The following is a 24,164-nucleotide window of genomic DNA, read 5'->3' on the forward strand; positions in this document are numbered from 1 at the left end:
CAGATCTGAGTTGAAATCGGGACATACCTCCCTCCAACCGGGACCGCGGGACATGTCACCCAAATCGTGAATGTCCCGCGGAAATCGGGACGGTTGGGAGGTATGGGTGTGCGACCTTAGCCTGTGTAATGTACAACTCAGGCCAGCAATGCACATGGTAGTTGGGGGATCCTTTTATACATGATTCATTTAGACTCAGGAACTTCTAGTTATGCCTCTACATGTGAATAATCAGCTTTTTTCTAATCCCCACAGACTTGAATACTCCCCCATAGATTTTGAAACCACACAGATAGTGTATGTAGTTTCCCCATCTGATGGAATGGGAAATGGGAGTTAGAGGACCCCTACAGTTGTGGGGTCTCACTCATAGAATTTATCATTAATGATTTAGATAGGAATGTCCCTTTAACTAAAGAGTGAAAAAATGACTTGCAAGCAGCGCTATTATCATATTTGTTCATGGCTGATATGTAAAATATCATTTATGCAGCTACAATGAAGCTCATTTACATTCAGAGCCGGGGGGGATTTCACATCATGCAGACTATATTTATTTCATGACACCACACAGCTGAATGATTGCTCTGAATTATGTCACCAAGCCAGTTTATTATATGTATTTTTTTCAGTGTTACCAGTTTATCAGAGTATAATGGTATTTTCCACTCCTAAATGAAAGAGCTGATGGACATGCTGTTTAAGTACTGCGACCTAGACCTTGGTTTAGGATTATTAGCAGAGGACTTGCTAGGGGAGTAGGGTAAGGAAGACTGAGGGGGTACTGTGCATATCCAGGGTGCCAATGGGTGCTAGCAAACCACTCTTCCTTTGTCAGAGTATTTAGATAAAGGATTCGAGGAAAATCAGAAAAAAATTGTACCTATATGTATATAATGTACACCTGACTGCTTAACACAACTGTTGGCTGTACTAGTGGCATCTATATGTACGGCAAATCACCAGAGAGCAGCAGCTGACTACAGTGCTCATAGGTCTATGTACTGCACATCAGTTCCTTGGAAATAGGAGTGACGCAACAGCCCTGTCTACTACATAGCCATAGTTCAGAGGAAATTGCAACACCATACCTCCCAACCGTCCCGATTTCCGCGGGACAGTCACGATTTGGGTGACATGTCCGCGGTCCCGGTTGGAGGGAGGTATGTCCCGATTTCAACTCAGATCTGCGTCCAGAGGACGCAGATCTGAGTTGAACACATATGCGGCTGAAGCAAGGAGCTGACCTGTGTCAGCTCCTCGCTTCGCCGCTGCCGCCGGTCTCGCTGACACATATGCGGCTGACAGGTCAGCTCCTCGCTTCAGCGAGAGAGGCGCGCAGAGAGCGGCGAGGGAGCGGAGGAGAAGGTAAGTTTAATGTGGAGGTGGAACGTGAAACTGGGGGCAGATGAAGGAGAGGACGGCATGACACTGGGGGCAGAGATGGAGAGGACGGCATGACACTGGGCGCAGAGATGGAGAGGATGGCATGACACTGGGGGCAGAGATGGAGAGGATGGCATGACACTGGGGGCAGAGATGGAGAGGACGGCATGACACTGGGTGCAGAGATGGAGAGGATGGCATGACACTGGGGGCAGAGATGGAGAGGACGGCATGACATTGGGGGCAGAGATGGAGAGGACGGCATGACATTGGGGGCAGAGATGGAGAGGACGGCATGACACTGGGGGCAGAGATGGAGAGGACGGCATGACACTGGGGGCAGAGATGGAGAGGACGGCATGACACTGGGCGCAGAGATGGAGAGGACGGCATGACACTGGGGGCAGAGATGGAGAGGATGGCATGACACTGGGGACAGAGATGGAGAGGATGGCATGACACTGGGGGCAGAGATGGAGAGGATGGCATGACATTGGGGGAAGAGATGGAGAGGACGGCATGACACTGGGGGCAGAGATGGAGAGGACGGCATGACACTGGGGGCAGAGATGGAGAGGACGGCATGACACTGGGGGCAGAGATGTGGGGACATGAATCTGGGGGCAGAGATGGAGGGGATATGAATCTGGGGGCAGAGATGGAAGGGGGACATGAAACTGGGGGCAGATGAAGGGTGTATATGAAACTGGGGGAGAGATAGAGGGGGGACATATAATTTACGGGTGACTGTAGGAGGATTATACTGTGTGCGGGCACATGAAAAATTAACGAGTGGGCGGAGTCAACACAAAAGTGGGCGGGGCAAATTTTCCTTGGCGCGGTACGCGCGCCGCACACTTTGTCCCTCTTTCTTCAAAAGTTGGGAGGTATGGAACACCACTCCTATTACTACTGTCTATACATGTTCCCAGTCCACTGCACCAACTTCCACCCTAGAGGCTGCTGAAACAATGTTAAACTGTGCAGGGTCTGGTTGATGGACCCCCACAGATACATACTGATGAGTATAAAATATACATTTGGGGCTGGAAAGCTGCTTTAAGGCTAACGCCCCACATTGCGGAAACGCAGCTTTTTTTGTTGCAGATTTTGCTGCGGTTTTTGGAGCCAATGCCAGGACTGGATTGAGCATAAGGTAGAAGTGTAAGAACTTCCTATGTATTTCCCATTCCTTTTGTAGCCATTCTTGGCTTTGGCTCTAAAAATCGCAGCAAAATCTGCAACAAAAAAAGCTGTGTTTCTGCAACGTGGCTCCACATAGCAGCATCACAGTTTTCCTCTGAGGACTTACTGCATCTATTACGCCTATACTGAAATCACCAGCATTCCTATAGATATAATTGACATGCTGTGATTTCCATAAATGCAAAAGTTTTAGAAAATTGCAGTATTTCTGCTGTGGGTATTTTTCTGCAATGTGTGGATGGGATTCACTAGAATCCCATCAGTTCACAGCTGCGTTGGGATTTCCATTCCTCGGGTCCGCTTAGGAACCTGAAAAACTGAATATCTAATCTGCTTAAAAAGCAGTTACCCGTGAACTCCATACACTATAATGGGGTCCATCAGGTTTCCCATGTGAAAAATGTGGAGAGTACAGTCCTGCTTTGAGGACTTTTCTCTTTCCGCATGTTTCAAGCGAGATGGGGGAAGAAATCCCTGAACGGTGCCCGAGCGCAGATGTGACTTTAGCCTTACACTAGGGTCACACCTGCTCCTGGGTTTCCGTTCAGCCCAGACACGGTACAAATGTCTGTCTGAGCTATAGAAAAGAGCTTGTAAATATGGAGCAGGAGTCAGGACCTCATCTGTCCATTTTTGAGGCTCTGTCTATTCAAAAGTGTATGGGTCAGTGAAAAATACGGACAACACACGGATACCAATCCATGTGCCATCCATTCCATTTACACTGCACACAGCCATGTCCATGAAGTCTGATGGAAGAGAGGACCAGCAGAGGAGTGACACTAGAGGGAAGTCTGCAGTGACAGCAGTGACAGGAGCCTCATGTTAAATATGGTCCCAATGCTCCAATTTTCTATTATTCTGCTCTATGCAGCCTGATAATATAACCAAACATAATAGGAGCTATATCAGAATATAACACAAGCTAGTAGCATTACTGAGGGCTGTCACCCCCCTCTATTACATTATATATGAGGGGTGTGGGAGGGCTCCGTCCTGGGGGGAGCGGTCTCATTATAATCTGGCACTGATTATTATACAGCAGGGAGGTCTCTCGTACTTGAGGAGGTGTCTCTGCTCCTGAAAGAGGCGTCTCTGCTTCTGTCCCTTTTATACTCTCCCAGGGGCCGGTGCAGCTATACAGAGACCTCCCTGCACCAGAGACAGCCAGGACAGGGGGCTGGAGACACGGCCGGGACAACACCCGGGACGGACACCTGCTGCTGCTGCTGCTGCTACTGAGCTCCAGACTTATCCCCCGGGCAGGACACCCCACAGCTCCCCCCACAGCGCCCATCATAGTCGTGTGTTGTATACGGGACCCTCATGGATGTGCTGCTGCTCCTAGCCCTGCTGCCAGGTGAGAGACTGCTAGTACCACACCGTGCCTAGGAACTTACCTGCCCGAGTACCGGGGACAGTATATATCATCCCGAATATCCGTCTATATCTCCACTTCATTACCATCTCCTATATAATCATATGTCATATGTATCAGTCATCCACATCATCTGTCTGTCTCACACCTATATCGTTCAATTCCATATCTATTTTATATTTATTTATCTAAATATATATATATATATATATATATATATATTACTCTTTATCATATCTGTCATCTATGTATAACCTATAGCTGCCTACCTAGTTCATACCTATTTACCTTATTTCATATCTATGATCTCTCTATCCAATAAATCTCATACTTGTAATATCTTCCTATCATATCTGCCTATCTTTTTATGTATCAATCTCAATTCTATTTATCTATTTTATCTATATCATCGCTCTGTATGTCCTATCTGTCTATTTCATATCTATCACCTCTATTTCTTTTTTCTTTTATGCAGATCTGCTATACATGGTTTATACCAGAGTGCCATATATGTATACATAGATAGATATCTTACATTATATGTGTCCTTTAGGTTTTCATATAGGGTGGGGTATGAATATATTTACATCTGGTAATGCTTGGCATTGTTGTTGGGTGGTTATGTCTGCTGTTATCGGATTGGCACACACCGCTCCAGTATATTGCACCGTCATGGCCAGTGGTGATACATATCTGTATGTTGAGCTGTGTCTTGCCAGGCCCTGGAGACTCTGTTTTCTTATAGCACATACTTCTTCCATCCATTATTGATTATCTTCAGGCTTCTTCTAGCACATTAGCATTTACCAGTTCTGCCGGGTAGTGGTTTAATAATCCAACACCTCTGTGTATTATACCATCCCCAGGAAGCCAAGGCATTGGGATGTGATGTAGCAGAACTGATATTCTCATTACTATTGTTCATTATTATAACTACTGTTCGAAGCAAAATTACAGATGGCAACACATCAGGCTATCGCCATGAAGCTTGTTAGGTGATAATCTGTGAAACTCATGGAAACTCCACCTGTCAAACTTGTCTTGAATATGTTCATGTTTCTAACTATAGTGGGGTTCATTGGGTTTCCATCAGGGAGTCTAGTATTTTACCAACAATATTGTGTAGCATGCAGCTTTTTTATTTGTTAAAATTTTTTACAGAGTTTTCCACGTAGATATCTTTAGTTATACCTGAGAACCTCAGCTCTGCTAGTGTACAAAATGCTGAATGCCGTACATCATTCTCACTGTGCCCCTGAATAATTGGGTTTTTCATTTGGTCCACCTGTTCAAAAAATATGGCCCTGAAAGTTGTATGTAAATTAGCTCTATTGACCAAATGGGCTGTTTTCTTTTGCTTTTCTCAGACAAAATAAAGGATAAAAAACAAAATCCAAATTGATCAAGGGCATGGCAGGAATCAAGTGATGTGTCATTCACCATTTTGTACTTGGTGACAGACTCCCTTTAAGAATTTCAGGTATGCTATACTATGGAGACTCAGCTATGCTACATCTAGCCCCGCATTCACATCTAACCCCATCTACATCGAGCCCCCTCTCCTGGAATACTGTTTAGGTCCGTAAATCCAGACAAAACACGGACTCAGTTGTGTGAAGGCAGGTTAAGAATCCTTATACTGTACCTGGAAAACTCAACTGTAGTACATTTACACAGTCATATGCAGCCATGGTATGTACTTACTATATGGACCATATTACAGCTGCAGATCAGGTCCTCAGACCATGGGTCTATAATGATACCAGTGATACTGCTAGTTTGAGTCATTAGACCAATGTTGAGACAAAATGTATTATTGTAATACTCTCCGATTAATACCAATGTATTTTGAGTGTTTGACTGTGGTCCTACATCTGATAAAATGTAGCCTGCTACATAACGCAGATACTACACCTGAACTTAAAGGGGTATTCTCATCTCAGCCTGAAGTGAGAATGTCTGAGTCTCTGGCCCCCTGAGGTGGTAATAAGTTTCAGAAATTTCTGAGCGCAGTTGTTCTACGCTGTTTCCGTAACACCTGCCTGGCTCTCAGTCGGCCTTATAGCAGCATACTGTATTATCATATCAGATATCTCTGGTTAGGATAGGAATACACCTTTAACTATGTTACAGCGGAGCACCTCACCTCTATTAGACTGAGGCCACACGTTGCAGAAAGGCAGCATTTTTGGCTATTGTGTAAACTCAGGTTAAAAAATAAATAAATAGCATTTTAAGTGAATGTGTTTCATTGAATCTCATTCACACATCATGGAAAAAAAAACACTGTGTAAAACGCCTGCATTTTTGAAAAACTTCGCCTAGGTTCACACTTGCCCTCTGTGGGATCCTCTGGCAGAAAGTCCATGTGCTTCCACTGCAGTCTTTTCCACAGCGTTTTCTGGCTGTGGCTCGCGAGACTTAGTCTCACTCAAAAAGTGGAAGCTAAGTCGTACATGCTAATATGCATTTTATCTGTATCTTTCGTAGATATAATTGACATGCTGTGATTTGCAAAATCGTGATGGTTTAGGAAAGCGCAGCATTTCCGCTGCGGATATTTATCTGCAATGTGTGGATGGAGTTAGCCAGAATCCCATCCACTTTGCAGGTACCGTAATACAGTGTGGTTTATACTACGTGGGCTCCTGACCTTAGCCAGCTATGCTATATTTGAGAATGTTAGACTTCCAGCATCTAAGAATCTCAGCCCTCAACATCTGCTACGTCCATTATACATAACAAACATAGCTCTGCTATACCTGAGAAATTCAATGCTCCTACAGTTGACAAACGTTTCTGTATTACAGCTGATAAACTTAACTCTGCTGCATTTGTATAAGGGTCTATTAACAAAGTTTTTTGGCGAGGAAAAAATCTTCTTCAGGAATTAGGAAATGGTTTTTTCCTCCAGCACAGTGTATGGACCTTGAAAAAAACTCTAGTGGTTTTTCCACGCGTTTTTTGCCAGTTCCACGTGGATTTTCCGCCTCTCATTGACTGCGTTGGTTTTTGCAGGCGGAATCCGCCTGAAGGAAGCTTTTTTTCCGCTAGCAGAAAAAAAAGCTAGTGGAACCCATAGAACTCTATGGGGAGGCGTTTTTTCCACGTGGATTCTGACACGGATTCAGCGACAAAATTCTTGCCGAGAAACTCCGTGTGAAGGCTCCCTTAGGGTGCATGCACACTACGTAACGCCGGGCGTGTATGAGAGCCGTACACGCCGGCGTTACAGCAGGGCTGCCGAACACTTCCCATTCACTTCAATGGGAGCGCTCGTAAACGCCGCTGTTACGAGCGCTCCCATTGAAGTGAATGGGAAGTGTTCGGCAGTCTGCCGTAATGCCGGCGTGTACGGCTCTCATACACGCCCGGCGTTACGTAGTGTGCATGCACCCTTACTTTGTAATTTGATAGGTTTCCATATATTGAACACTTCTAGCTATATGTTTGCTGCTTCATCACAGGCTTAAACTGAAAACTTCTCCAACCTCTGTGAATTGTGGCTTATCATTTACATAATGTTACTGCATTGTTTTCTTCTGTAGAATAGAGAATTTGTAAGTCTGTATTCACGTGACCATACGATGGCCGTTTTTTGAACAAACTCACATGGCGTTTTCTAAGCAATGTCATTCTATCTGGTTATTCTTGTGTCCATTTTTTGATGGACTGTGTAAGTGGACATGTCCTATCCGCTGTGAAAACAGACAATTTCATCCTTTTTCCCAACAGATTTGGATGTTGGCCGTCTAACCTGAGACTAAATTTCCAACACCACCCTCATTGAGTATTCTTCAAGGATTTTCAGTCCTATATATGTGACATAAAAGGGACACTAAAAGTTTTAACTTATGATAATACCTTGAGGGGTCCTCTTCTATGAAGCTGTTATTAAACTCACTTATGTATATATGTGCTTTGGAAATCTAGGTGGCTTTCTATAATACTTTTCGCCCATAATACCTAAAGTCTGTCGAATATGCAGTGGCATAACTGGAGCAATGCTTTTGCTGCACAAGTTGGGTGGATGATATCATAAGGAAGGATCAACTCTTACTGCACGGAGTGGTACAGACAGGAAGTGGTTGGGGTCTGAGTGGGAAGAACAGTGCTCCCAAAGCTGAAGGCCCTTCCTCAATGCACCGACTGCTTCATTTGCATAAGACGTCAAAATTGTTTCAATCCAGAGTTACAAAAGTGACATATGTAACAAAAGTGTTGTTTATCACTGTAATGTGCTCTGTAACATGGTGGTGGCAGTTGAATATGCTGGGGGGGAGGTGATCGACTCCTTTTAAAGCCATCAGTGCAGGACAAGGTCACGTGGACAGATGTTGTTTACGTTCTTGGAGCAGAACTTTATAGTGTTACTGCAGAGTTCACATTGGTTGTTTTACAAACGTTTGAATAGAAAAGTAAATATAGTTCTTACATTTCTTGAAGTATCAAAATAATATAGATCAAGATGGTTGAATTAATGGATTTCTTTCACAGTAATTGGGCATATCAGTCACCGTGTCTTTCAAGCAATAGATACAACTTTTAGAGACTTAAGAACAGTACTGGTGAAGTTTATATGGTGCATTTTCACCTTTGGGAAGGTCTTTTTAGACAGAATGCTGCCTACGATGGTGGTGCCAACAGTCTTGGCAGCTGTAGTTAAGGAACCTCAAGTGTAGTACTCCTGGCATAACATAAAATTGGCACCTTATACAGTATAGTAGTACTATAAGACCAACTGCTAATATCCTTAGCAACTATGTTCTCATCATGGGAGATTATTAAGATAAAGTAGAGATTTCCTCTTACTAATGCCTTTGAATAGTACTATAGTCAACATCTGTTATCTGCCTGAATTGGCTGCCAACAGGGAACAAGAGTGATTTTATGTGGAGTGCCCCTTTAAGGCGGAATATTTAATCCTGGCCTACATATGTAGTTAAAGGTACTAATGGCGCTATAATCATTAAAATTATTAGGCTGAACTATATCCATTCAGAGACATCACAGTGGTATCTAGGAATTGGGTCATATAGGAGGGAAGCAAAAATGGAGCAAAAAAATAAGAAAAGCATAAACAGGTTGGATATGCACTCCAACTATAACAATATAAAAACCTGGCACCAAATGCATAACATAGCATTCACCAGTTGGCAACTAACTTCCCCACCACTTGCTCTACCTGTATGCCATTGTTCTTCTGTTTTGGGGTGCTGAATCTTTGTGGTTTATACAATTGTTATTGTAGATGAACAATACCTGTGATGTATTTTACTGAGTATATGTATTACAAAGCCCAGGTTGTTGCAGACTATTACAACCTGGTGGGCGCTTAGGGAACAGGTTGGGACAGGATTTGTGTACTCTGCTATTTCACAGCAAATTCCCACATTCCAGACATGGCAAAACATCACCCTTCCCCACCGCAAAAGCACACAGAGCCCCCTCCAACAACAAAGGGATGCTCATGGCCCCCGCCTACAGGCACACACACAGACAGGTGTGAACCGCTTTCTGGCTGGGTTTGGAATCTTTGGTGATTCATAGAGAGCAGCATGGCACCAGCACTTCCCATCATTCTACCAACCTCCTGCCCCCATTATCTTAAAGGGGTTTTCCAGATGCAGCTACTAGACTTTTTTTCTGCCTGAGACAAACATTGAAATATTCAGTCTATGGCCTCGCCCTGTATCTGAATATACTGTACAAGACATAGTGGCATATTAGTGCCACAACACTATCCTGGCAGTCAGCATATGGGTATATTCCCCCCTTCCTTTAAAGTATTGATTTGCCGTTGGTAATTCACATTTAAACCCTTGGTTGTATGTTAGACAGTTGCATGTATAACAATTCCATAATATGCGTATATTGTTGAACTTAATACCATTCTGATAACAGAGCTGTGTAGTCACATACAGTACATTGTCTGCGAGGGATCCATGTGCTTACTGCAGAAACAACCATATTCAGAGTTTTAGTCACAAAAGGTCCTATAACAAATTACCTTGTATAAATTGACCCTTTTTTAGGACATCCTGTATCTACTCCATAGGCAGAATGCAGGCTGCCATTATAGTAATGGAAAGGTTGGCCTTAGACACAAGCTATTTGGCAGAGGTGCCTGAAAGAGGTATAAGATTAGCAAATGTTGCCCATGGTCATAGTACTAGGCAGCATAGAGCATGATGAGACTTGTAGTTCACATGACCTCTACAAGTCTGTACTACCAGAATGTGTCACAGGGAATTTAGGCTAACCACTTGCTTTGAATCTTTATGATCTGGGGCAGGCAGAAAGGCGCTGGCACTGTCTGATGAGAACAGGTATGGGCGGTCACTTCTCATAGGCCGTGACTTTGGAAATAGCTCCGAAGAATGGAGCTTCACTTTAACTCTTTATTGGTTCAAGGAGCTAGAGGGCATAAACATAAACAAAAAAAAAAAAAAAAAAGCTTAAAATGAATGGGATTGAAATTCCTGCTCTCAATGGAGAGATCTCATTGACATCAACTGAGCCATTAGTGCTGGTCTCTTTGGGACGAAGTTAGGCATACCAGACCACCCTCCCTGTCCCTTGTCATTTTAGGGTATTTTAGCAAAAAATTGGGGAGAGGGAGGCAGATGTGCATACAACCTTCGTGAAGGATGACTCAGGAGCAAATGAAATCTTTGAAGAGGGTGACTCAAATAGTTATTTTTCAAAAGGTCTTCTACAAATCACTCCTTGGCCTCCTTCTCAGACCCCTCCTCAATATTCACCTTATTATCATCTCGTTTTATCTCCTCTCCATCCCCCCAGCGGTCAAGCACCTCTGATTCCTTCCTCTCCCATCCCTGTGGCTGTCTCTGTGTTTCATATTGACCTATGCTCTGAGAGGAGTGGTCCGTTTAGGGTCTGTTTAGCCAGGGCTTAGTGGCATTGTGGACATTATAGCATTGTATTTGCCTCTCAATGAATCAGTGATTGTTTGTGCCTTAAACCTATAGTATAGCCTGGAATGAATGGTGACCCCCTGACAGATCTATGGGGGTGGAGGCTGAGTGCAAGGTACATTGTACTGAACATCAATAGAACACAGTAAAATAGAGTTGTGAGGTCTTTATTCTTAATATTTTATATAGTATTCTTGTTTACTATATTAAAGTGCATTTTCCTGAAGTCAACCTTCCTGAGAAACTGAGTGACAACTGGTGTGGCACACTGCTGTCAAAGATTCCTGGACAACAGATCTGCTGTAGTTGTACCTACCCTCTATCTGCTTAGAATGTGGTTTCTGACTTCCAAAAAATGGGACCAAATGTTGAAAATTTGTCATCGCTGGGCGGTAAGGAACAGTATAGCACTACACACAGTACTGTCAGGAGGGGTGTTCCCAGCTAGACTGCCCTCCTGACAGTAAAGAGCTATCGGTAACGGCACCAAATGTTCTTCCACCCGGGCACATAACATGAAAGCCAGCTTTCTAGCGGTATATGAAACCGCATGTGCCTGAGGACATGAAAGGTCCTCTTTAAATGTTGTGCATGTGTTAGCTACCATAATTTAGATGCGACTTTAGAAGCCATGTGCCCCTTGTTAATGCTTTCTGACTTAACAGGATCTTTTACACTGCCCATGCTTAATAAATGTGTCCCAGTGAGTAGGCCAAGCTAACTCTGAATCGTCTGTAATCTGCTTGGGTAAGATGCAGTCTTTACTGCAGACCTAGCATTTTATTCACCCGCTAATGTTCTAGCTTCTGCCTAGCAGGGGAATGTCTAAAGCTGTGCTGTACTGGATGTAACTGTGTGGTACGATTTATATTAAAATCCATTGCAGCGTATAGATGTTAGCAGGTGCTCCAAGAAAAACTGGAAGTATTATCTGTATTTTTTTCACGTTTTTCCCTGTACATGACTATTATGAGTTTTTCAGATTCTTTCCTTTTACCAATTACAATGAGCCTATGAGGCAGCAATTAGACTGTGTAGTTATTACGCCTTATGGCATTGGACTGGTAATAATTGACTGCAGAGGCGGGGGACTTCAGACCAAAGTGTCACGAATTGAAGACATAAGTACTCAGCGGCTTGTGCGCATGAGGGGGTATTTTTGAAAATGATTGTAGATGGAGAGGAACACAGACGTTGTCATAGCAACCAATTAAATGACAGCCCTCATCGTGGAAGCCGCTCACGTTGATTTTTCCTTTACAGTAATTTTCGAAAATATTCCTGTACACCCAGCCCCCGCCACTGGTAATCCAGCAGAGCATGTATCACTCATACTTACCGCTACTTTAATTTCCCCAGTGAAAAATGGCGGCTGATTGAAAAGCAACTCTGTCTGCCCTATTTTCTATAAACGACCCAATTTTTCGTGAATTTTCAGATTTGCTTTACTTATTTTTTGAAAATTGCTTACAAACCGCATATAAAAAAGAAAATGGGTTAAATAGAATGGAATAGAAGAAATGTAAAGATTAGTTTCTAAATGTATAAAGGTAGTCTTTTGTATTCGTGTAATAAACATGTTTAAAACGCAGTGTCTGGCAAAACGGATGCTAATTGATCTGTTTAGGCTTTGTTCACATTTGCACAAATTCTGTCATAGTTCTTGGCAAGTCATGCAGCGCAGTCCTTTACAAAAAAACAAGGGACACCCCAAAGGAACCTGACAGATCCTATTATAAGCACTGCATTGTGGCCTCTGTTATAGATGGGACATATCTACAACAGGATCTTCATCTGTTTATTTGATTTTTTAAAAACAAAATTATGTAACATTTTTAATATATTTCGAGATAAATAAAAGGAAAGTTTTTGTGTGGAAAAGACCTTTCACCATTCCTTAAAAGTGTGATGATTATTAGTACACCTCCTTGTGCCGCTGTATAATGTGTGGCTTATCATTTGTTGAGAAAGCTTTTGTCCAGCACTTTGGGGGTAAGGGGATACATGAAGGAGTCTTACATTAGACTCGGATTATAGATTATTTTTATACTGCCGCTATATGGGGTTATACAATTCTATATGGGTTTGTACAATTTTTCTAAGGTTCCTACTAAGATGTACAAAACAACTAAGATGCACTTTGACAGAATTCTACTGAAAAGGCACATTGGTTGTTGAGTTAAATTCTCTGGGCAAGGGTCCATTTTTCCTTTGTACCAGTTTCTCAAAAAAAACAAAAAACTGTGTGCAAATGGTTTTAGATGGTCATGCACGTATGACAGCATATATGATAAATTGGCTTTACCCCATGTAACTATGGTGTGAGAGTGATTCGGGATAACTTCATGTAACTATGGCATGAAGATGAGTTTAGATAACCCCATATAACTATGGTATAAGAATAATTTGAGATTACTTTATGTAACTATGGTTTGCAGATGATTTTTTGGGATTACTCTATGCCACAATGATATACATTGAGTTGGGATTACCCTTTGTAACAATGGTAGGAATATGATTTGGGATTGTTACCCTATGTGTCTGTGGTATAAGAAATAATTGAGATTACCGTATGTAACAGTGGTTTCTAGAAAGATTGAGGATTACCCCATGTAACTGAAGAAGGATCCTATAGAGGTGTAAAATCCAGTGCTGGTTGTGATGAACCCATATGTACACAAGTGCCATATTACGGGTGTGTATAACATATATATGCAGTTCCACCATGCCCATGAGCCCTTATGTGTATATGGAGATTGAGCCTAGGTTTTCAAATCGCATTCTCATAAAAAATATGTTTAATTCTATGACTACAACAGCTATTTATGACTTTAATTTGTGAATTCTTCTATGAATTTTCCAGAGAAATAATTCTGACATTTATTATTTGTACAAATTTTATTATATGTCATTATTTTCTAATTTTCCGAATGTGGTCGCCTTCTTTTCTCCTTCCCCTCTCGCCACTTTAACAAGCAATCTATCTTCTCTTTCTTTCTCATTTCCCCTCACCCCCCTCTCTCAGGCTTTGGTGAAGTGTTTAGAATTCAACAATAGCCCATGTGACTGCCTATGAGACACTCTTATTGTGTAGTGACTCCGAGGATCCTGCTCCCCCCACCCTTCTTCCCTGCGCTTTTTCTTTCCAATTCCGTGCCCTCCCTGTGTAACCCTCTGTGTGCCCTCTTCTTTTATGCCCTCCTCCAGTCCTGTTGTCTTTATACATTGGCGCCCCTCCTTATTTCATTCACACTTGTGTAGATGTAGCAGAGCTGAATTGTGTGTTGCAGTCACTCTCTGAGAAAGCGTACCTGCACTAAGACAGCACCATGAATTGTGAAACATGGCACATTTGCCTCTGCTACTTTGCACTACTACATCTAGAGAACCTTTCTTTCTCCATGTAACAGTAGACTGATACTATTGTATCCTCTCTTCTCACATTATGAATCTGACATTTCTGCCTGAGCATTGTTTTCTGCATAACTTCTAGTTTGCAAATTGCTCCGGCCACATACTGAGATGCCTGTGCTGCCCTCCCCCTTCCATCTCATTGCCCAGTACTCTCTTAGGTGCCCCCTCTAGCACCAGCCTCATTATCTTCACTCCCTCTGCTCCAGTGCACTTCCCTGTCAATTTTCTCTATCTGACTGTGCCCCCCCCCCATTACCAGTCCCTCCTTCCTGCTCTACCCCTCTCTGTTGGTTTTTGCAGCCTGATCTCTCTGCACCTGTTAATCTTTAATCCTCCTCATTTCTCGTCCCTTCCTCCATTCTAGAGGTCTACAAAACTTGTGTGAATCCAACTAACAAGAATTCCGGTCACCCCAAGGCAGAGTTAAGATACTTCTTTTTTTCAGCGCAGTTGATCCCAATATTTTGTTTTTTTGATGGAATCTCTGTACGTTCCCCTCCCCCAGGTTGCAGAGATTCCCACAACATAACAAAGACCCTTGACTGCTGGTGGGCAGACAGCAGATTATTCATAGATAGACCCTTCACACCTTCTTGTGCTGACAATGTGCTCTGCTTACTATCATTCTAACATACTTATTAATATATGTGCAGATGTGGCAGTTTTGAATTTTTTCTTTAACTCTTGTATAAGTTAAGACAAGGCAGTACGTTTCCTTAAGTTGACCACTGGTAAGATAGATTTGCCTTCGAATCCTTTGGCCACTCATTTTAGTACTAGTAGCGTAACAATAGTAATTGGTGATTTTTTTTTTTTTTTTTCTTGCGTTGGACTTGTGTGCTTGGCACAAGCACAAAACAATTTGACCTCGCCAATGTTTTAGGTATACTGTATAATTCCTAGTCATTTCCAGGGGTATTTCCAAGCCATACCCAGTGTACCTCCAACATATCATCTATGTTTATTAAAAGTGAGGAGCATATAGGGCACTGTGAGAAACTACAACCAGAGAACCACAGTTTAGTCACCACTAGTGTAGACACCTCAACACACCTCTTGAAAGTAAAGCCTGCCATACATTTTATATAGAGAGCGTTCATGAGTTCTGGATGGGGAAAGGGAGTAAGTTACCTCCAGACACTTCTAGTTTCCCATGAGAACAAAAGGATTAGTCATGTTAAAATCTACCCCCCTCCCAACATATTTTATGACTATACCCTTTATATAGGTGGCTGTGTCTGGCCAACATGTTCTGATGGCTATCTTAAAAAATGCTCTATAAAAGGACTTTATAAAATATGTTTATGAGAGTAATAAAGTTGAAAACAGACTTTATACACTTTGAGAGGAATTTATTAAGACTTGCGTATTCTATACCAGTCTTAATCCTTATTATCCTCTTAGTATTTCTGGTACTCTTTGGTAGGTCTCATGCACCAGGGACTGACGTAGATTTCTACCTCAAAATACACCTGCAAAAACGGCTCCCATTGACTTGAATAGGAGCCGCTTGCTTTTATTTTCCGCTAGCTAGTAGCGAAAAAAAAGAAACGACATGACCTATCTTGCCGCGGATTCCGTAGCTTGAGACACACTCCTGTTTAGGGCCATTCATTCGGACCTAATCAGGAGCAGAATGCAGCGACGGAATGCCAATACTGCATCGGAATCTCGCCACGGCTAGCCGCATGGAATGTTCACAAGGCGGAAAAGGTTTCTGCCACCTTTTCCTCCGTGTGAACATACCATAAGGGTAATGTGCCCCACATAATACATCCCTTATGTTGCATAAAAGATCCGATCACCTGACGATCACGTCTTTGCTCGATTGCCTGGTGATCCACCAGATAAGAGCGCTTGGATTCGATAATTGGCCCCATAGTGCCTTGTAAAGGGGCCTATCAGTTTGTACACTAGAGCATAGGTTATATGTTTGGAATGTGTATTATATGTTTCAGTGGGAGATATATGTAGATATATACCATACAGTTACGCTTGTCCTGGCAATATGTTGCATAGATGGCATATACACTGGATAAGCACACCAAGCATAGTATGAAGAAAACAGTAGAGATTAATGACTGTAATAATAATATCTTCTCATTACACTCTATCTAATGTGGACACAGCTGCTCGGTTTATCCAGGTGTATGAGACATTTATCTTTTCTGCGGGCATTTGTAGTCTATGCCTGTAAGACGAAGCCTCTTATAGTAAATTAGATGATGCCTCAGGCTGATCAGATGGGACCCTAAGCAGGTATTAACTGTAGGGTCTTTGAATTAGGAATAGGGTGTTGCCGCTGCCAGATAAAGTGATTTTCTTACCTCAGGTAGCCCAATGTGGAGTTATGAATCCTCTTGCTCTATTATAGGCATAAAAAAAAATAACATTCAGTGTATACTATACTGCATATTCTGATGGCTTTGGATTCATGTAAATAATATACTGTATGTCCATGGGGTAATTCAGACCCTCTAATGATGATGTCTAAGTGTTTTGGCTGGACAGTTAAATAGAGTCTGTCGCCAGAACCCAACATATCCTCTTGTGAATCAATGCCACCATTGCTGAGATATTGCCATTTGTGTTAATATGCAGTTGAAGTCTTTGGAGCAACCACAGCACCCTTGTTACTCGAAAGATCACATTTGCACATTTGTATATTGGAAAAACCAGTTTATCTTAGCAACTGATGCATTGGTTTCACAATAGCAAAACACAGTTTGATTCTGGTGAACCTAAATCTGTGGAGATGGGTTGAAATGCTGGATTCCCTTTAAATATGGATTCCATCAGTGGAATCCCTAATTCTAAAAGCGACTAACATATCGTTATGCCTTTAGTCACAGCTCTGGCATTCTAACAGCAGCAGGGTGCAACCACCTGCAGTAGACCTCGCCTTTTTCTTTAAAACCAAAACCCCAGAGAGAGGGATAAACCCTGCAGACCTGCAACGCATTTCACATGCCAGTACTTAGACGTAATCCAAAAATTCCCTCTTTATCAAGTAGCTAAAGCCCTTGTTGTGTTGAGACCAAACTATGTGGATACTCAGAAATCAAATGTGTTACAGGGATACTGCTACGTTGTATTGTGTAATGTATTAGGAGCATACACAGACTAGAATGGACGACATATTGTTTCTTAAATTCTTCATAATATAGCCTGCCAGAATATGCAATATATATGACAGTGCTTTGCAAATGCCATCATGTGGATTTTTCCATCTCGGGGACCCCTTCTAACATCTTTACTATTGACTTGTATTAACAAATCGTACATGACACTGGCATAGACTGCCACTAATGTGGTGAATAAACTAGAAATATCAAAAAACAGCACAAGAAAAGTGAGTCACTGATTGATGGCGTTTCTATTGTCCCCCCAAAAAGCTCCTTTGTGTTTCTATTCATTGCCATTGGAAGAGGTGAGACACTTTAATGTCCAAAGGGTTCTGCAAACAGTCACCTGGTGATCAATGGTCAAGCTTTAGTTGTGTATCTGATATAATGTAGCTATAAATAGCTGTGTGTGCTACACTGTGATCAATAAAGAACAGTAACAGACATTGATCAGTCAAAACAGTGACTTACAGCCTGAGTCGTCATGTTATATGTAACAAAGCATTGACAACAGCAAGGAAACCGTCCAGGCCCTAGGAAACTACAGTACATTTTGCTTGGTGGTAGAGATAGAGATTTGTGTACATATTCACCATAGGATGCTCCCAATGGTTCATGCAGAGGAGTATGGTATAACACCATGTAGTGGCTTCCTATACCTATTTAAGCTATTAGCCCAGGTCATTCTGTCATCACGCTATTTTATACTCTGTGATCACTATTCTCCTACCCCTGTCTTTCACTAATTTATCAGAAAACACGTTGTGTAAAGGAACATCTTTTGTTAGCCCAGGAATTATTTGGCTTCTAATTAATTAACTGTTGGCAGGGACAGCAGATAACATTTGTACTAATAGTACATGGTTGAGTAAACGAATATTATCTGGTGGTGATGCTGGGATTGTATTTTAATAGTTACTTATGGAGATCCAGAGCTGACTGAGCTATTGGTTGCAACTGTGCCTTCTATCTATCAACTTTTTACACAATTTTCCATACTCCGATTGCCACTTTGGTAGCAATTGCACTTCTTAAAGGCATCTGTACAATTGGACCCCCATCTTTAGGGGCACACCAGTGGTAAACTGGTCACAAAGTATTGGACATTCTTTCTCTATTTAATTGATATACTTGGTAGAGGCATCGAGATAGGCTGTCGTCCATGTAATGTACAGATGTGTCAGACATGCACTTTGTAGTACTTTGTAGACAGTATTAGCAGCCAATTCACATATCCTGTGCCAAGCATTTTAAAGAGGGGGTCTCAACCATACAACCTTCTATATGTGTATTATACTGTATGTCATAGGCATAAGTATCCTAGAGGAAAGAGGTGGCCCACTTCAAGGTGGTCTTGTCCTCATAGAGGTACCTAAAAATCTTGTAATTGGCAGTTAGGAATCTGATGGTATCAAGCAGCTCCTCAAAGGGGCCATATTTTTATCCTTTTACTATGTACATTTCAGTAATGTACTTAAAAGGAAAAGATCTTATTGCATATTCCCCTTCAATAAATCAGTTTTTTATTTTTCCCTGGATAAAGAGTGGATAAAAATAATGGAGCAGAAAGTGTGTATACTTGCATAGGAAAGGCCCTGGATGTGGATAATTATTCCATTTCCCACAGAACCAGAAATAGTCAAATATTTAGAGTTAGAAATAGCCGACCGTGAGACTGTATTTGTGTGATGTGTCCTGTCATTCAGGGACTACGTCTGCAGTATATTTCCATCCTGCAGAAGGGGAGACAATTGTAATTCATCAGTCTCTGGCAAAGTGTATGGAAAACACAGGGGTACCCGGGATTTCTGTATCCTCTGGTCACAATGTCCTAGTCTACATATCATTAGACTCCTACCAGTCAAACAGTAATGACAGAGCCTAATAATATGCTATACATATAGTGGTTGAACAAGAATAGGAAAGGGGCATGCTTTTTATCAGTAATAGTGCTACTATTAGTGTTCCCTGTGTTAGAGCCTTATTACTAATACTGAACAACTCCTTTAAGAATTTGTGGGCCCCAAATGTGAGGTCTTCACTCTTGACTCCACATATATCAAACCAAACAGATCCTTCGGTCAGTAACCAATAACACACTACACGAAACAAACGGGGTAGAAATGTATCTGGAATTTCTTATCTGTTGTACCACTAAAAAACTCTACAACTCTACAAGCTAACTACACTTATCGACACCATGGCTTTTATGAAAAAACATATTCATTGCATAAGAAAAAATGTAGCTAATTTTTTAAGATATCAGCTTTTATTGTCATTGACTGGACCTACTTGCATTTTTGAACCCCACTGACCTTGTGTCCTGTATAACTATGTAGGAAATATTTCCGTCTCTTACATGATAAGTACTTGGTGTATGTGATATGTTTCCTTCTTACGAGTGTTCACCTTGCTTAGTTCAGCAGCAGGTTACAGTTGGACAACATGACCTTTAAAGTGTTAATAGTCATCATTCCATAACTACAGGGAGGTGGTAACAGGAGCTTCTGGGTGAGGAAGTGTCCATCGTGACCATATGGACTTCATTCTCAAGTTTAGAGGGTCTGCTATGAAGTTATGAGGCCTGGAAATGTTCTTCTTTCCTTTCTCTAAATGAGGACTCTGCTCGCAGTCTCACGTTTCTCTCACGCAGTGACCACTTTAGTAAGAATATGGTATTACATAATGCTCATAAAATGGAAGACCATGTAGTACATCATTGTGTGAATTCCCAGGAGCCAATGTTTGTTAGCTGCTTTTTACTCTAGCTTAAAGGAGAGGTTGGATCCTTGGGATGTCCATATACATTAATAGGTCATATGGAGTCAGTGTAATAGGAAATCCCTTTTAAGGCGGAAATGCATAAATAAGTATATTAAGAAATGACATAAAGGGCATAAAATTGAGAAATTAAGGCGAGAGAATTGAGAAAGTGAGGACAGGAAATGACTATCCCATGCATGCCAGTATTTAAAGATAAAGGATGGTGAGATTAGACAAAACACAGTGTGTGCCATATTCCATGCCATTATATTGAGTTGTACAATGGATGGGACTCAAAACAACTCCATAACATTTGGAGGTTGGAATTATGAGGCAAGCTTGTTTGCTTATTGTCATCTGATATAGAGAACTGCAGTGATCAAGAAAACTTGTCACTTTAATCGCATCTTGAGACTTTTGAAGACTTATATTTGTCCCTGGGGTTGTCATCAGTTGATCGGGATGCTAAGTAGGCTGACTTAACTTTGAGGCCACGGACTAAAGTTTCAGCAAATTTGTTGAATCCATATTTCTCCCAATCTGCAGGTCCAAATACATATTGCATTGTCAGCAAATACAGTTTCCCATGCATGTTTAACATTTATTTAATTTAATCTGTCATAAATTATAACTTTACCACTAGATGACTATTGGAAACTATACTACTATACATGATACTATTGGAAAAATGTCTAAACATCCTGGGCCACAGCCTGACGCTGGGTTCACACTAGCGCCCGGACTCTGTTTTCAGGTTTCCGTCTTCTGCATGCGGGTCCGGCTGTGAGCGCTGGTGAGCGTTTTATGCTCTCCGCCACGAAACTGACTCTGTGTCCGGTTTAAAAAAAAACGGTTTCGCGGTGGAGCGCATAAAACGATCACCGGCGCTCACGGCCGGACATCTTTCAAACCCATTCAAATGAATGGGTTTGAAAGAGTCCTGCAGCTTTCCGTCTCCTGCTCTGTTTTGTGCAGGAAACGGAAACCTGTATGAATGGAGACCGGGCGCAGATGTGAACGAGCCCTTATATAACTTGCTAATAAAATATACTGAACGTAAAGGGGTTGTCCAGGCAAAAAAAAATATTTTTTAAATTGACAAGATATGCCATTTCAGAATAGAATAGTGTGTTTTTAATCATATAAGTTTTATCATTCACATCTTCATGGTTTGGGCCAAAAACAAGTGCTGGACTACATAATCTCCATACTATCGAATGCTGGTTTGAGGCTATGATTGTAGATACTGATACCAAGTGACAGTGGTAATATACTGATGCAAAGCCAATTGTACATTGGCAAAGATGGTGCAAAGTACCTCTTATAATCCTGAACACAGTGCCAGTCATTCATTTTGAACTCTGGATCCAGTAATCCAATAATTTCTCTACATAACAAGATGCCCCAAGAGTCATTCAATGCTGCAGCATCAAAGGTTGGAGGGCATTCTCATAACATGAGCACCTTATTACGGATGATGTTTCTTATAGTAAATCTGAATCAAGTTTTACAACCTTCTTTCTTCTGTCTCACAGGTTGTCTCTGTGCAGTGACTGTTACTGTCCCACCAAAGGTTGAGGCTCAATTTGGCCATGACGCCATCTTCATGTGTACGCCAAAGTTCACCGGATCTCCGAAGTACAACGTAGAGTGGTCCTATGTAAGTAGAGGGATAATGAATATTGCATGTCAATTGTGTAATACAGTGGGATGTGTTCATCTGCAAAGACAATATTCCTTTACCTGCTATCAGATTGCCAGTATGGGGATAGGCAGCAAAAACAACACAAAAAAATTATTGTGCCATTTGGCTTATAGAAGCAATTAAAGAAATTAAGTTAACACAGTTTATGAGGACTGTGTGTTCACAAGGCGAGTAGTATATAGGATATATAGGATATATACAGTAGCCATCCATCAATCATTGCTCTGAGAGGTAGAGAGAGGTAGGGAAGGTTAGGGGGCGCTGCACTCATGGACCCCCACTATCTGCTCCTTACCACGGAATCTGCTATGTGGAAAGGGATTACCTGTTCAAGTAATATAGTAGCCAATCTGAAATTCACAATTACAAAGTTCTTCAGTAGCATTGTGTGAGCTTTGGGTGTTACTTATTATGAGAACTAAGAGTCCATTGTGATAAGAAAAGGATTGTTTAGAAAGTTCTAAATTTTGTATGTTGAATATTGTATTATCCTGGGGTTACTACTGTCAGCATACCATTGTTCTGGCACACTGTAAAAGGGAAGTGTCTATTATAATGGATGGTCCAGCTGACAATTGGGAGCTAAAATTACATTTTAGATTTGCATGTTTTCATCTGGTTAGTTCTTTGAGTCACAGTTTATGAAACAGACAGAATTTTTGGTGCATACCAGATTTATGCCAATAATTGTGTCTTTTTATTCTTTTTCAATCTTGCATGTCACTTGACATCTCTCACACCCGTGGACATGGTACAACATAAGTAATTCTTGAGTCCTATCCAGCAAATAGCACACAAACCTCCTGACATGCCACGGTTATTAAAAGTCCTAAGTCTCTTTATATATCTGTGGCCAACTAACATCTGATTCCAAGGACCACAGATTAAGACCGGGTATAAAATGCCAGTCTTAATGTGCCCCATAATGTTTGGACTATCATTAAAAGGTTGCTAACAAAGAACAAAAAACTGCATTATTATTAAGAGGATCCATCTTGTTCATAGTTTTGGTACCTCACGGGAGGTTCCTTGCACCAGAATTGAATTCAACGCTCTCGGTGGAGCCCCTTCATTCTGAATACCAGGCTCTCCACAGACGCCACCAATATAGTTTCCTAACATGTATCTGTGACAGGATTTCCTCTTCAAGGCTAAGGTGCCACGTGGCATCCCGCAACACTTATTTGCTGCAATGTATTTTGTTTCTTCTTGCAGCGCTTCAGACGGAAAGTTTGCAGAGTTTCCTGTGGACTTTTTGTTTTAATTATACTTGTGGGTAAACCGCCGGCGTTTCTGTAAGTATAATTGACATGCTGCGATTTCCAAAACAGTGCTGGTGTTGATAATCGCTGTGTGTCCGCAGCACTGTTTTTACCACAAAGTGGACATGGGATTCACTACGTGGAACTCCAGCCTTAGGCTGATGCCCCACATAGTGGAAATGCAGCTTTTTAAGTTGCAGATTTTGTTGGGGGGGTTTTGAGCCAAAGGCAGGATTATATTGAACAGAAAGTAGAAGTATAAGAGCTTCCTATATGTTTACCATTCCTTTTGCAACCATTATTGACTTTAGCTAAAAAAAATTTTTAAATAATTTCCGCAACTTGTGATCTCAGCCTAAAAATCTTATGTTGACAGTATTGTCTCAGTGAGCCTTTATCCACACCTTTCACCCACAGACTAACCAAGAGGGACAAAAGACTCGGATTGCGACCTTCAGTGATGGAAAGGCATCCATAGAACTTGGCACAGAGTTCAGCACCAGAGCAGTGATCAGGAGCGACAACAGTCTGGTCATATCTGACATCCGTGTAAAGGATGAAAATGAATTTACTTGCACAGTGAATGCTGGGAGTGAAGGGATAAGCATGGGCAGTACTCATCTGAAGGTTTATGGTGAGTCCAAGCATCTGGCACTCGTAAATAATTCATTCATATTCTAGCTGGTTGGCACTAGCTGTCATTATTAGAGATGAGCGAACAGTGTTCTATCGAACACATGTTCGATCGGATATCAGGGTGTTCGCCATGTTCGAATCGAATCGAACACTGCGTGGTAAAGTGCGCCAAAATTCGATTCCCCTCCCACCTTCCCTGGCGCCTTTTTTGCACCAATAACAGCGCAGGGGAGGTGGGACAGGAACTACGACACTGGGGGCATTGAAAAAAATTGGAAAGTCATTGGCTGCCGAAATCAGGTGACCTCCATTTTAGACGAATAGTGGATTTCAAATCCGGGTCATATGAGA

The 24,164-nt window shown here is 41.8% G+C and overlaps 1 protein-coding gene across 1 annotated transcript in view; it reads left to right on the top strand.

Annotated features, from left to right (window-relative positions):
• The first annotated feature begins 3,703 nt into the window (after positions 1-3,703).
• The window catches only part of BCAM (basal cell adhesion molecule (Lutheran blood group)), a 46,304-nt gene continuing 25,843 nt past the window's right edge, over positions 3,704-24,164 (top strand). The window contains exons 1-3 of the mRNA XM_075280271.1: positions 3,704-3,952; positions 21,746-21,870; positions 23,595-23,811. Coding sequence (XP_075136372.1) covers positions 3,919-3,952; positions 21,746-21,870; positions 23,595-23,811 — 376 coding nt within the window. The 5' untranslated portion in view covers positions 3,704-3,918. The remainder of the gene's footprint in view (positions 3,953-21,745; positions 21,871-23,594; positions 23,812-24,164) is intronic.

The sequence above is a fragment of the Leptodactylus fuscus genome, chromosome 6, assembly GCF_031893055.1.
Source record: "Leptodactylus fuscus isolate aLepFus1 chromosome 6, aLepFus1.hap2, whole genome shotgun sequence".
In the NCBI taxonomy this organism is placed as follows: Eukaryota; Metazoa; Chordata; class Amphibia; order Anura; family Leptodactylidae; genus Leptodactylus; species Leptodactylus fuscus.